At 39.1% G+C, this 15,475-nt stretch overlaps 1 protein-coding gene across 2 annotated transcripts in view; it reads right to left on the bottom strand.

Moving 5' to 3' along the window:
* rbm33a (RNA binding motif protein 33a) overlaps window positions 1-15,475 on the bottom strand; it is a 34,862-nt gene that overhangs the window by 13,337 nt on the left and 6,050 nt on the right. For both annotated transcript variants that reach the window (XM_008396747.3, XM_008396748.3), the window contains exons 5-14: window positions 14,754-15,042; window positions 12,880-13,011; window positions 11,653-11,821; window positions 11,321-11,550; window positions 9,308-9,620; window positions 7,871-7,932; window positions 3,709-3,838; window positions 2,959-3,329; window positions 540-803; window positions 59-343 (exon numbers count right to left, since the gene is read on the bottom strand). In XM_008396747.3, the coding sequence (XP_008394969.1) occupies window positions 59-343; window positions 540-803; window positions 2,959-3,329; window positions 3,709-3,838; window positions 7,871-7,932; window positions 9,308-9,620; window positions 11,321-11,550; window positions 11,653-11,821; window positions 12,880-13,011; window positions 14,754-15,042 (2,245 nt within the window). The remainder of the gene's footprint in view (window positions 1-58; window positions 344-539; window positions 804-2,958; window positions 3,330-3,708; window positions 3,839-7,870; window positions 7,933-9,307; window positions 9,621-11,320; window positions 11,551-11,652; window positions 11,822-12,879; window positions 13,012-14,753; window positions 15,043-15,475) is intronic.

Genomic DNA, 15,475 nt, shown 5'->3' with positions numbered 1-15,475 from the left:
TGGACAGTAATTTTTTTTTTTTTGTTCTGGCAGTTGGGTCTGATCCTAGATCACTGACCTGTGGTATTGAGCTGGACCGTGTGTTTGGAGTTTCCTGTTGTTGAGTCACCACCCTGCCTGCTTCCCCAGCCTGTGGTTCAGGCTTCGCAGCTTGGCCTCTTCCTCTGCCACCGCCATACGCCGGCTGAGGGTTCTGCCCCGGACGCATTCCCGGCGTTGTCCTGGCAACAGGGTTGATGTTGGCAGCGGGGGAGGAACTGTTCATGTTTGTGTTAGCAGGTGCTACAGGGAGCTCCCGTAGGTTGCTGTTGCGGTGCTGCATTGGCTTGGAGATGGGCGTGTTCTGGAGACACAAAGAGATTTAATTCAGGTCTTTAATTGCTTTTTATCTACTTGCATAATTTTGGTCTCAAATGAAATTGAGGGGTTCTAACTGAAAAAAATAAATACAATGAAAAAAATACTAAAGGCTAATTTTGCGACACTATGGCAAAACAGAACACTCTGACCAATAATGACCTTCTCTGTTGATCTCTTACCATTCTCTGCCTGTTTGACATGTTCCTCTGTGGGGGGTTCTGAGAACGGGGATTCATGTGCCTGGGGCCACCATGCCCCTGCTGCTGATGGAAAGGATTTTGACCATGATGTGTCATGGAGCGAGGCTCATTGAGATTTATCTGTTGGTGCTGCTGATGGGGCATCTCTTGCCTATGGTGGTGGTGCTGCTGCTGATGTATGGGATGGGGAGATAAAGGATCGTGATGTGGCAGCTGGGAGACAGGGGGGGTGTGCATCAAGCCCTGCAACGGTAACAGAATTCACATTAAAACGAATATATTTAAATCATCTTGAATTATTTCTCTACAACATGTTTATTCGGTAATGGACTGCAAACTTGTGAAATTGTGTTCAACTAATATCATCTGTTTCGCATGGAATACCCCAAGGCTCTGTTATGGGGCCTTTACATTTTTCTGTACATGCTCTGCCTCCCAGGAAACACGATCAGGGAGCAAAATATTTCTTTTGCCTTTTGATGCCCACGGCACCTACTTGTACCCCTCTCTGGAGTCTTCAGATTCCCTATAACTGCTCCTCTTCTATCTAAGTGAAATAACCTAATGGATGAAAAATTCTGTTTGCAAAGCTGGCAAAACTGAAATTTTGTATTTTTGGTCCACCAACTCAGATACCAACTTTGAGGTTCTTAATTCTCTATGCAGGTTTTATGCTGAAGTCTAACTTACTCGTGTGTGTATAGCAGAGAAAAAAAATTTACAATATTATCCATGTTAATTTTTAAAGGTCACACTGCTAAATGATTGGAGTACTTAGTTTTGATCGATTTTTCAACTATTGACCAGAGCTCCCCCTAGTGAGGGAATCCTTGTTGTTATCATATTTGAAATCCAACAACAATTAAGTTAAGCAACAATTAAAGTAAAGTTTACATCAAGCACCAATAAGTAGCATATAAAATAGATACTTGAAGAATGAAATGACAAGTGGGATAATAAGTAGACTATTAAATGCACTATTGACCAAACAGATAAAATCAAAATAAATGCTATCATCACCAAAGGGACCATTTGTTTTGGAGCCAGAAAAGTCCAAATATGATTGACATAAATACAAAAACAACAACATGCATGATAGAACTAGAATACAAACATAGACTATGACACTCTCTGTTTTGGCCAATCAGTTAAAATTATGAATAAGGTTATCCCTAAAAGGGACAAAGGAACATTTTTGCCCATTTGTATTGCACTTTATTAACATGGTTTTGAAAATACCTGGAAATAAATCTTTGGTCAACAAGAATATGTTTGTTTTTTTTGCAACTCTAGTCCTGTAGAGATGGGGAAGCTCTACAAGACTTAGTCCTGTAGTTTTGCTGCACATATTTACTATGCTGTTTAGTTTGGACTTCTGCTTTAGAGTGAGACTCAAATCACTAAATAAAAGTTAAAGCTAAAGCTGACTGAATAAAAAAGGAGTTTATCATTTTCAGAAATATTCTCAATGTCCAATAAAACTATAAAGCCTTAGAATAGACTGTATCTGTTTAGCAGCTGTAAATCAAATTACAAAGTTATCTGTAATCCATAATCTTAACAGCTCTCATGGATTAAAACTGGAGGGCAAAGTGGAGACTTTTTCCTACAGTCATTTAACTTTTCTTTGGTTTTTGAGAAATTCATCTTCAGAAATGACACCAATAAAATCCTACAGAGTCACGATCAGAATCCTTGTCAGTAAGCAAACACGCCTTTGTAGAGTCATATAGAAACTTTTTTCCTTTAATTAATAACTGGAACATTGATCAATACATTTCATGCATCTTTGCTTGATGATTTTGATTATGGCAATTGGCAAAATGTGACATTTACTGCTTGTTTCATAACTGGCTACTCTGCCATGTTGTCTCTCTGTCACACTTTGAATTGGATTGTTACTGAAATGTGCTAGACAAATAAACTTGACTTAAAACTCAAATTTGAGGATATATATGAAGGTCCTTTCAGCAAGACCATTCATAGATTACTGACCTATTTATTTATATCCACCATCAAAAACAGACAAACTTCTCTGGAAGACGAGGCTAAAACCGTACCTTTGTTTTTTGGCATTTCATAGTCTACTTATTATCCCACTTGTCATTTCATTCTGCAAGTATCTATTTTATATGCTACTTATTGGTGCTTGATGTAAACTTTACTTTAATTGTTGCTTAACTTATTTGTTGGATTTCAAATATGATACGACAAGGATTCCCTCACTAGGGGGAGCTCTAGTCTGTTTCTCTTGACAAAATGCACTGGCTCTTGCTAAGTGAGACTGTTTTGATAATAACTTCAAGTTTATGGGAACATAAAAGCTACTCAGAACACTTAACAGAAATTTCAAGCAGAATCAGAGTAAAAATAAGAGAAAGGAATGTCTACCACTTACTCTTCGTTGTACCGGCATCCCAAACTGAACTGGTGGAGGGGGGAACATGTTGCCCTGCTGGCCGAATGGCTGCCGAGGGCTCATGAAAGGCCGGGGCTGGTTTGGGGGACCACCTTGTTGATTCAGGTTCGCCATCCCCTGGTGGCCTTGGTGGGGCGGGAGGTTGGGTCTCGGGGGTTCTCTCTGGAACAGTCCTAATGGGCCCTGGCCTGGCTGGTTGAAGGGCGCTCCGGGAGGGCCGAAGCCCATGTGGGCCTGTACGGGCAGCTGCTGCTGGTGGTGGTGGAGGTTGTTGCCGCTGTTCATCAAAGAGCCGGGCCCCGGGTGATCAAACATATGCTGACCTGGAAACCGCGATGAATCTCCACACTCTGCGGACACACAGGAAAGACAAAGCAACAACAGCTCAGTTTAGTTTGTTTCCTCCCAAAAAGAAGAAATTTCACATATCTTTGCAGCATGAAAAACATCAGACAACTCTATCAGGGTGAAGAGGGGAAACAAGAGCATAGGCTATCAATTTTACATTAACGACGGGTATGAAAAAATCATAAATATGTATGTTTAAAGCCATTTCCAAGGTTCATTCACATGTATATACATACATGCATTTAACATGAGATCTGCTAATACAGCAACACCAGAGAGCTGGCAGCATACCCTCTAGGTATAGAGCTAGAGGTGATGAAGAGAGCTCAATATGCTCTGAAAGCTTCCCAACACTCATCAAGGCTAGACGCTGAGACTCACCTCCTATAAAGAGAGGCTCCCTGTCCTGAGGGCCCTGAGGTGGCTGGTTCCTTAAGGGCTCCATGTGATGAGGCGGTCGCTGGGGTGGACCAAAATTACCCGGCATGTGCTGCTGGAAGTCTCCCAGGCCCTAGGAAGAAAACCCCAGGAAACTCATGAATCATTTCTCCAATCTGGAAACTCAATAATCGAAAAACAACTCTAACTAATAAAGGGAATTTGTGGAGAATTAGACTGGGCAGGGAGAGTGTGAGTAATTGAAGTGCTGGTGTCTTTAAACAGATGTAAACATCAATATGCATGCCAATACCAAAGGAACCCTTCAGCATGAATTCCTGAGCAAACCTGCATTAATATTTCTTGGGGCTTTATTGATATAAATGAAGAGCAGTGTCTAATAAGGAAAAAGTGTTTCGGGGGGGGAATAGGTGGCCTCATCTTTGTTTCAACCACTTCGTCTGGTCGACAGCTTTCTACTCTAAACCCAATCAATTTAACCAAGAAAACCAGATAACTATTTAATCCCTCCTTGGAATTTGAATCCCCCCTCATAACTGTCTCCTTTATTCTTTAAACATCCATCTCTGTTGAAAAATTAACCTCCTATTCAACACGTGACACTTCCACAAATGGGCTGCTTGCCTCCTCTGAGCCTATTGTAAATTACTTAAGATGCTATCAAGGCCTAATCCATCTTTATTCCACTGCTCTATGGAGGTATTTAGAGAGAAGAGGTGTTAAAAAGCAAGGCCAGAGTCCCCAAAACTTGCTTAACATAAAGTTAATCAAAGGGGCTTACGAAGACAGGGGATCACAATGGGGGCACAATCATACTATTCTAAAAGGTCAGACAGACAGGTTTGCACAATGAGGACTCCGGTGTCCATATAATACCTCTCAAATACCACAGCTCATCCTCTCACTTCTAATCCTTGATAAAACAGTGTCTGGAAAGCTCAATATTTGAGTGAAGCTGGTGAAGCTCCAAGCTAAAAAGGCGTAATATAAGCAAATATATTAGAGGAGGCCAAATGTTAAAGCACCCAACTCATTATGAACATCTGATTTTTAACATGATGAGTATTTTTTAAAAGAGAATTTATATTGATTTCTTAGGGTGAACAATAAAGTTGATTGATTTTTGAAGTATTTGAATTCTATGGCAATACATATGCATTGCTATTTTTCCCCTTTCTAACTCAATTTTGTACCTGTAAAGTACATTTTTCATAGCCACTGACTTTAACTTTGGATTATTGGTTTGTTTCTTGTTTTTGCCAAGAATTTCAATGAATTACGGCTATAAAATGTTAATGCAAAAATGCTTAAATGTCATGTGTAATTTGATTGTATGTCATCTGACAGCTTTGTCTTGCACTTCATTTCCATGTATTTTAATTCCAATCTATTTTTGGGCCAACCGTCTGTTAAAAAAGAAATGAGGCAATTCATTCGAGTCATATAATCACAGATTTGCAGCAGAATGTAGAAAATCACTTTAAATTGGTAAAACAAGTCCTGCAATGAACTAACAATTCAGATGAAATAAAAATTGGGGAAAACAAGACAACAGATGGACAGGATGGATGGATCTTCATTTTTTTTTATTTCCCAAACAGAGAAACTAGAGAAACTGCATATTTACAGTAAATCTGTAAGAACTGTGAATTAATCCTATCCATAAACTGAAGGTCTGTGCTCATCTCAAGATCAGTTGATGTCAAAAAAAGCTTTGAAATTGGCACTTTTTTGTGCTCACACAGACAGAATAAAGGTTTCATAAATGTCACACTGCAAGTTAATAACTAAATGAGTCCCAGTCCCAGCAGATTTAGATCTAAACTAATTTTAATTCAACCAAAAGGTTTGTTGATATGAAAACAACAAAAGAGTGTCAATTAAGAAAAAATATGTCTGCATTCATATGCATTTTGGTATGCGGAAAATGTGATGGGATTTTTTCAGTAAGCAAAGAAAAAGCCTTTCCTGGCAATAATGCAATCAAACTATCATTATAAGTGCTGAGCAGCTTTTTGCACCTTTGGTGATAAACTCCAAAACTCCAAAGGCTTTCGGACTTAGGCGCATCTTAAAATTGGGGGAAGGAGGGAATGAGACATGTGACTCATGTCACATGCCTCCTATAAATGGCAATTACAGGGGGGTATGATGGCATCTTTGAAAGCAGGGTTGATTAAGATGGGAGAAATTAAAAGTACAACCGTTTCCAGTTTGATACCTATGAGTACCTACTGTGTGTAGGATATTGATTCCAAAACTCCACATAACCTCGCAATAGAAAAAAGTTTCAACTGTCCTTTTAAAATTTCACAAACAGTCTCAGCCTATCGTTCTACAGTTCACAGTTCTAACATTATTATTAGAGGCAGTGTTGCACAGAAGTCCTGTTAACGTTTGTAGATGCTGACTGTATTTCAAACTGTAACTAATAAACAGCATGGCAGCAAGAAGATGAACTGGCTAGCTTTGTTTTCTGGCCAAGCACAGAAAACAAAGCTGTTGTGACATTAATTCTTTTTCACACACCTCATTAGCAACTCCTTAACAGCCATCAGCATCAGTAGGCATCACCAAGAGACGTGATGCCTCACATCTCTTGGCTTACTTTTCATAGATGGAAGTATGCCAAGCTTCCCTAACCAGCAGATTACAGCGTAGAATAAGGATTCCCAGAATGTAGAAGTGTTTTCAAAACTAAGCAAATAACTATCAAATAAACAGCATTTATTTTTTTTTTTTTTTACAAAATGTTCTTTCAAAGCATTTTTTCCCTCCATATGTTGATTTTTAAAATAAATTAATCATTTTATTGAATAATTTGAAAAAAATCACCACAAATTGGAGTTTCGAGGCTTAAAGATGTGTAGAAACAAATATTCCTAACAAGGGCTTTAATTGGTGTTAAGATTAATATTTCAAAACCTGTCTCCACCTCCAAAGATTTAATGCATTAATACTGGAGGCTATGACCCCCCATTAGTCCAGCCTTTAAACAATTAAATTTGATGGGATGATAATGTATGATAATCATGAGTAATCACATGTCCACTGATAAATGGAGAGTTGCCTGCTGGTGTGTCACCTGCATTTCAAATCATGTCCTTGGCAACGGTAGCCTAAATGTGATTGGCAGCTGGGGAATCCAACATCGTGCTGTTTATCTCCCAACTTGTCTGAATTCTCTTCCCAATGCATCTTCTGCTTTCTGATAAGAGCCCAAACTGTTTTTTTTTTTTAAGCAAGTCTGCTGTCAACATCCAACATGATGTTAGACATATGGGAACAGGAGCAGCATCATTCTGACACAGAAGGTTGAGAAAGAGGTAAATAAAAATACAGCTTTTCATTAAGAGCGTCTCCAGAGAAACAGCCAGGCTCATTTGTACATCCACATGAAGGCAATTGGATGTAGTCATTTTCTGATTGCTAATTTGCATAAATCCATATAAAATGCAATTTCCAGAAATATGTCAGTCAGCAGCAGCACCACCTGATGCCTGGGCATCATTATCTAAAAGGATGGTGCGACTTAGGGCACTTCGGCTCACTTTATGGCAAGCAGGCTTCTTCAATGCAATTATGACTTGAAAGATATTTCTGTCGCCTTTTGGGAGGGCTTCTTTGTGACTCAAATGGGAGACCCTTTCTTCCAGAAAAATCACTAATCTCAGATACATTTGTATGCCAAATGTAAGAATATAAGATGGAGGGAGGGGGGGAAGCCTCAGTCCACCACCATGTTTCACTAGCTCAGATATCATTGAGAGAATGTTTCTGCATCTTTAGGACACAAACTTGCAGAGAGTGAATTTTTTACCAGGAGTATATCCCATATTCACAATACCATTATGTGCCAAGCTGGCTTGTCTGAGCTCCACACCATCCATGAAGAGCTGTTAAGTAATTCCCGTCACAGCAGAGCCCTGCCTCCAAAAGTCTTCAGCCTGGAGCTCCTATCATGCGTTTCCAGTCGTACGCCCAGGCTCGTATCGCTGTTTACGGATTTGCTTTAACAGTATTTGGTCAGTGCAGACGGTCTAATTGAAGTAATGATATTTCCTCTAACATAAAGGGACATCGACCGTGTGGCGAGTGAAAGAAAGTGAAGCAAATGGAAGGTGGAGGAGCAGCTGCTACTCACAGGAAACCTCTGAGGACCCACAGCAGGTCTGGACTGGCTCTGAGCAGGAGGCATCAAGGGCACTGCAATGAGAAGAGAGGGGCAGAAACGGGGAGGAAAGGGTGGGGGAGGGGTGGAAAACAAGGAAAATGAGAGGCAGTAGGCAGAGAGAGGGGATGATTGCAGAGAGGAGGAGATATCTCTATGCTAAGGACTCTTAGGCATATATATATATATATATATATATATATATATATATATATTTTTTTTTTTTTTTTTTTTTTTTTTTTATTTTACGTTGATAGGTATGGAGCAGGAAGCTCATGGCAATAATAATATCAGAGCAATTTACAAAAAAGTAAAGAAGGCATTTGCAGTTTCATAACATTTGGCATCAAATAATTCAATTTTGATGCAACTACATTTCTAATAACAAAAAAGGATTCAGAGACAGTATATTAATAACTCATTCAGAGCTTTTTCACTTAATTGTGTGTAAACAAATACTACATATGCAAAAATGAATGACACAACAGTAACATCATTCATATGTCATCCTGTCTTTTAAGGGTTTTTCCAATACTTCATTTCAATCTTCTGTATTTTAAAAGACTCAGTTTTCAAGATTTTTTTTTATTATAGTTTTTGGATTTTTAATTTAAAAACATTCAACATCTGGAAATTAACATCCTAAATCTTGACCGATTTATCACACACTAAACACTTTGAAGCCCAGTTTGTGATCCGATACATTTTTTACATTTGCAAAAATTAAAAGAAATAGATGAGTTTAACACCCAGTTAGAAACCACCATTCCAGAACAAAACCCCATGGTGTAGCGATGGACTTGAGACTCTGTATACTTTCATCTGAACCGCTCAGCAGTAGCTCTCGCTCAATGCTCAGGGTCTTTGTCCTGCTAGGAGTTGATTACACTCCGGTGTCAAGTCTTTCGGAACCTCTAACAGGATTTCTTCCAGGATTGTTCCACATTTTGCTTCAGCCATCTTCCCACTTACTCTGACCAGCTTCCCTGTTCCTCATGAAGACAGGTGTCCCCACTGCATTATTCTGCTATTACCATGCTTCAAGATGGAGATACTGCATTAGGGGTAACATGTAAGTTTCGTTTTCTGCCACACAAAATGTTCTGCAAGTGGCCCAATAGTTTGATTTCTGTCTCATCTGACTAAAATGCATTTTGTTTACGGTTTTTCCCCAGACAGCTTGTGACAAAATGCAAACATGGCTTACTATGGCTTTATTTTTTATACTCCTAAGAACCGGGATATAAGCGCAGAATTACTGGAATAATTAATAATATTGTACCTCCTTGCTTTTTTCTCTCACCAATAAAAAAATAACAACTCAAGTAATTAAATATAAGAAACTCAGACAACTCACATCAAAATAAAAAGTCATTATTGAGACATGCTGGTATTGATGGGTTAACCTACTTTGTACAGAGGACTGTGCAGGTCCTCTGAAGTGGGGGTTAATGTGGATATTTTTGGGTTGAGCGGGCTGTTGCTGGTGATGCTGAGGGAAACTAGGCGGCGGGGAACTCATCATTCGAGGTGGGGGTTGTTCCAGCTGGGGTCGTAGCGGTGGGGAGCGATGAGCCAGGTGAGAGGGGAGCAGCGGCTGAAGAGCCTGCTGGGGAATGGGGCGTCCGTGCTCCTGGAAGGGAAGTGGTCCTCTTGGACGCGAAGGGTGGTGCTGATGGGACTGCAGATGCTGCTGATGCGGGGAAGGCATTCGAGAGGATGGCTGTTAATTGGAAAACGTAAGAAAACGAGACAAGCTGTCAAAACACAGGTCTTCCCATTAAGAACGACACAGTTTCATTTGCAACATGAGGTGTAACTGTTACACAGAATCTTAATTTAAGGAGTATTTGCATATCTTAGTGGAGACTTTCCAAGTGAGCTACAGTGAACATGATTCACAAACATAAACATCTGTACCTGCAAAACTATACTAACCAACTGAGAAATGCTGGGGGGGGATCAAACTGTACAGCTCAGTGGCGTTTCAAATTGATCTTTGATAATTGGTCAAGCAAACAAACAAACATGCCACTGACCACATTTGTCAAATGGTAAAAACCTGACAATTACAGTATGTCGCAAAAAGCACGACCTCATTAACTGCAGACAACAAAATGTTTGTGGTGTTGGCATGTCAACCATGTGCCATTAATTTTTCATTCCCTGTGTTGGTGTTGTGTGTGGAATTTTACAGCTTATTATCATTAATTAATATAACCTAAAAAAAATGCAGTGCTGGAGTTTAAATGCAGCCTTGAGAACTACTTTAACCTTAGGGGTTCTCTTTAGCTCAGTTTGTTTTGTTACCTGTAGCCTTGAGCTAAAGTTTGAAGAACCGCCACAGATCTATACGGCTTTTGTTTAAAAATTTATTTAAAAGATATTCATTTCAGTTTGGTTTATGTGTACTACTTACACGAGGCATCGTTGCAGCATATTAAGCAGCTCGGGTTACAACAAAAAGCCTGATATCAACAGTTCAGATTTTTCTTTCAGTTTGTTTATCACCCTGAATATGTACAAGAGAAAAATCAAGTGAGTTATTTATAGAAAATACAACTCTTGGAGAAGATATTTTCCACAAGTAGCCACTAATAAGTGAAACTAAAATTAGAAAAACATCGAACTGGAGATATGCTCTGAAGATTAGAAACTGTTCATATATTTGATCCTGTCAAGCTGTATATTGTCGTTGGAAAGAGACTTCAAAACAAGACCTATCAAATAAAAACATTGTAGCGTGACGCGTCGGAGTACTTAGTGTCAGTTTGATTTGGTGTTATTACAACCTGGTGCAACCATGTTTTAGGTTGTGCCCATATTACATGTTGGTATATATATAAAATTTGGTTTATCGGAAAACTTTCAAACAAAAAGAATCATGTCTCGTTACATTACCGCTAAAGTATCAATATTATTCAAAATAATGTATACTTTCTCAGTACATCAATATAGATTTACACCCTGATAATTTGGAGATTAGAGTTGTCAGAACAGAAAATATTTGATATTATTTAAATGTAATAAGCCTGCATTTGAGCTAAACGGATTTTATGAAAAATAGTCACAAATGTCACAAGTTGATAGCGTAAAAAGGAAATAATACACACTACATCCAGGTAATATAAAATGACCACAAAAGAGGCTTACACTTGCAGATCAAAGTGCAAAAATGTGCTTTCTAGAAAAGACTGACTCAGGAAGATTGAACTCAAAAGAATATGCCACGCTGTTCATTTTGAAAACCATGTAATATTTTCAATCCACTTGAAAACTGTACCCTAACTTTGTTTTGGTCTGTCACAATAAATTCGTATATAATATGTAAATTATTGTAAGTGAGAAACACTTTCCACTATGCACTTGAAAAAATCCAAATGGACCCAAATAGAATTTGGGCAGATAAGTTCACCAGTTTACCTGTATGCTCATGTTTCCCATCAGGGGCAGCATTTGGTCATGCATTTTTCTTCTTTGTCCTCCTCTAAAATCTGCCATTCCAAAGCCAGAGAAACCTCCTCTTCCTCTGCCTCCTCGCCCCCCTCCTCCCATTCCTACTCCTCTGCCTCGGCCTCCGTGACGGTTTTGTCTCTTCTGCCGCTCCTGCACTTCAAACTCCATCAAGTCTTTCTTGGCCTTGTCTGAAAGCTCTGGAGACATGTGGAAACATAATTTTCATGCTTTCTTCTTTCAGGGAGCAAAGTATAAATAAGCCACAAAATAATCAAGAAAACAGAAAAAAAAAAGCATACCTAGAGTTTCAGGGATGTGCCGTTTTTTACTTCCAGAATCCGCCAGGCGCACAACAGCGCCATCCTTTCTCTCAGATTTAAACCGTATTCTGCCAGTTTCTGCCCCTTCTTCGTCCTCTTCATCAGATTCCTCCTGCGTTTCGTCCTCGAGAAGAGTCTTATTCCCACCCTGGAGACAGTGCACAGCATTAAAATCACAAGTACCATGGCGGTGTGTGGTGCAGTGGTAGAGCAGCTGCAGCCGTCCAGGATTCGATTCCTAAATCTGGGACTTATGCTGCATTGTCTTCCCCCCAAATCCCTCTACCCACTTTCTGCTGCAAATAAAAGCCAAAAAAATAAGAAAAATCCTATAAAACATAAAATAAAAATACACGAGTAAACCACTTAAATTTTTCCAGCTACAATTACAGTAATTCATGTCACAGTTACTATTCTTTGGTCCATCCAAGTTTTTAGTGTAAAAAAAAAAAAACGACTTTTACAGAAGAGGGTTGCATTTATCAAAAACAGGTCAATTTTACAGCTCTTATAGATCTTTAACTTGAAGCTCTGGGCCCTCAAGAGGCTGTCTAAGCCTAACAAAAAACCTACTGGGGGAAAAAATGGCTAAAAATAATATAAAAACATCCACAGATGACCCAGTCAACTGATCGACTGATAATACAAAGATCAAATACTAAAAATTGTTTTGTTTTTTCCATGAAATGCATAATTTCAAAGAACCTACAGCATTTTTGGTCTATAAAAACATCAACTAGCTGTCTTCAGCATCATAAAAACAAAGAAAAATGCAAAAATGGGTGCAATATCTCCTTTGACTTTCCATAACAGAATGACACCAATATTACTGGTAAAACCGAACAAATAATAATAACAAAAAGATTAAGTTGTAGTTTCAAAATTTATACCATTAAAGAACATTACACATAAACAAAATTTAAAATGTTTGATGTTTTCTTATTCCTTGGGTCAAGTCAGTTTTATTTTGCAGTGTGGGCAAAGAATGGCCCTGTAGAGTAGAAAAGTAGTTCATTTCTGACTTAGTACAGTCTTCTTTTGATTATTTTCTTTTATCTCCAATACGTACAATAAAAACATTTAATTTTTTTAATATAAATTTGTTAAAAAGAAATTATAGCAAAATTGAGAAAAGTCATACAAATGAGAAGTCTGTTATGCAGTTTCAGATTTAATCACAAATCAAAGCACTCAGTCCAGACCCACCTCCTCCGTCTCATAGACTGGAGGTTCCTCTGTAGCGTCTTCTTCTCGCTGCTCTTCTCCTCTTCCCTCCTCAGCGTCTTCCTCCTGAGTTGTTTCTGCTTCATTGCCATTGGATCTTTGAAATTCCTCATTCTTAAAGGTAAATACACAAAGTAAGTGTCAATTCTCTGATATTTACTGACAATGTGCTACTGTATTTTAGAAATTCTTGGTAAATAAATCCTATTTTTGTTAGAAAGCAAACTAGCAAGCAGCATCTCGACAAACAAATGAATAGAAGCAAAAGAGGTGAGTGAATTAAGAAAAATACAGGTTTGTTGAATTAATGTAGGATTTGAATTTTAGATATATACAATTTTTACATCAACAGAGACAAAAAAAAAACAACAACAACAACAAAAAAACATAAGAGAATGGAGACCAAAATGTTATGGTGAGGATTTGGAAGGCACCAGGGAGCCCCACCCCTTTCCAAAGGCAAATTACCATAACAGTGGGAGCAAGGCTTCATTACTATTCCTGACAGCATTTGAAATTCAATGAGATGTAAATGTTTGACATGATATACAGAAATGCAGGCACAGATAAAAACACTCCTCCCTGCTTCAGTGATGGTGAAAATATCATTGACTGACTCCTCACAAATCACTCTGTTATTGGCTGAACTGTAAGTTCACGACTGCGTAGCGAAGGAAGCAAAACATTCCAGGATGACAAATCAGTTTTTCTCTCTTTTTATCTTCATAACTCTTTCATTCGGCTTCCGATTCGTTGCAATTTATTATTATAAATTCAAAATAAACAAGTCTGCCGCAGAGGCAAAAATCTACAAGTCATCCACTTACTAACAGAGCTAGTAAAGCGATTCAGAATAACAAGCATTAGCTGGTAAATAAGGTCAGACTGCAGGTCACACAACAGTGTTTCTCTGTTGTACCCCATTAACCTCTCAACTGGAACGCACATAAATGCAAAACATAAAAACAAACTTGCAGAGAAGCAAACAAATGGAGTGACTCTCACAAGAGAGGAGGACATCTTAATCATTTGAACCATTCCACGTAATCCTCAATGAAACCAGGGTGAGCAAAGAGTCAAGGTCAACCAGTTTAGTGACCCTGTAAACAGCAAATACGGATCTATAACCACACATCCCCCTAGATTGAAAAGAGACGGCCACTTTGGCTAAGAAGGTCGACATCTTATCTTTGTTTTGAAAGGGGAGGTGGGCTAATATATCTCTGTCAGGTGCCAAACACAATCACAACACGGTAAATGGAGCATAACAGACATTTGCACATGGATCCAGCCTTATCTTTGATCCTCTTAGTCTGGCTAAAGAGGAAAGGGAAACGAATAAAAGAGAAACTAACATCAATCATTAGAAAACTGTATGGAGTGTCCTTAGGAAGGTCAATAATCTTTTCACCTGTGTGAGACTTTATCAGATCCAGTGTAAAAGCCAGAAGTGGGGCGGGGGGAGCCTCCCACATTAACCTCTGGCGATTGGCAGCACATCTCCCCGACACAAAGAGGCTTCTCGCTGCTCTAAAGATACACGGCCCAAGGTCACAATGGCAGCGGGATTCGAAGGCGACAGCGGCCAAACAAGCCGTCAAGTAAACTTTGTCAGCAAGATGGAGAAATTTGCTGGCAGGAGGTGATAATGATTGTAATCGTCCTCTGCCCAAAAAACGCCACCAGACGTCTCCGTCTCCTGAATAGATTTTTTTTTTTCATCCTGACTTCTCCCAAGATGAGACATTATCTCTGGGACACAATAGAGGTGGGGAGAAAATGTGAGTGGGAGAACGTGTGGGTGCGACTGTGTGCCAACCTTTACACAGCGGCAATGAGCAAATGTGAAAACTCACTTGAAATTCACCGTCTAATGGCTCGTTGATGTCGATGTCTAGCACTTCGTACTGGTAGCCATCGTCACCCTCAGCTGGCTCTCCGCCGTAATCAATTTGGTTCCCAGACATCTCTGTGTTGTCCTCCTGGTTGTAGGATCCTGCGTACGCCTCTTCCTCTTGGCGGAACTCCTCCTCCTCTTCGCAGCCCTCCGCACCCAGGTTCACGACATCATCTGTGTAGTCTGCTTCCTGCAAGTTGCCCTGCTGGTCATAGGAAGCTCCCATGCTGTATGTAGCATGTTGACCACTGAGAGAGAAAAAACAACATTAGAGCTGCTGGGACTCATTGTGATAGTTAATCACCTCAACAAAAGCTAAATTATTAAACGTGACGAAAAGATTGTTGAAATAATTGTCAACTAATTTAGTAAAGGAGTAATTGTTGGCTGAAGTATACAGGCTCAGTAAAAAGTCATTTGCTGAAAGAACTGATGTTAAGTCAAGCAGAAAAGGTTGAGGTTTTCATATGTTATCAGAATTATTATTTCTAGCTGTAGATGCATGCTTTGACACAAATGGTCAAGCGTACTCCAGAGGACTGCTATGTTATTGTATTTCAGGTTTATTTTCTTATTTAAAATGAAATTGAACTATTTGTTTATTTGCCTCTTCCAGTATTTTATAAAAAGCTTTAATGACTAAATGAAAAAAAAATCAGCAGAATGTGACCATTCAAATAA

Source organism: Poecilia reticulata, chromosome 20 (genome assembly GCF_904066995.2).
Source record: "Poecilia reticulata chromosome 20, P_reticulata-male-v2, whole genome shotgun sequence".
Lineage (NCBI taxonomy): Eukaryota > Metazoa > Chordata > Actinopteri > Cyprinodontiformes > Poeciliidae > Poecilia > Poecilia reticulata.
The sequence above is the reverse complement of the archived record's forward strand: the minus strand, read 5'-3'. Positions and strand labels throughout refer to the sequence as shown.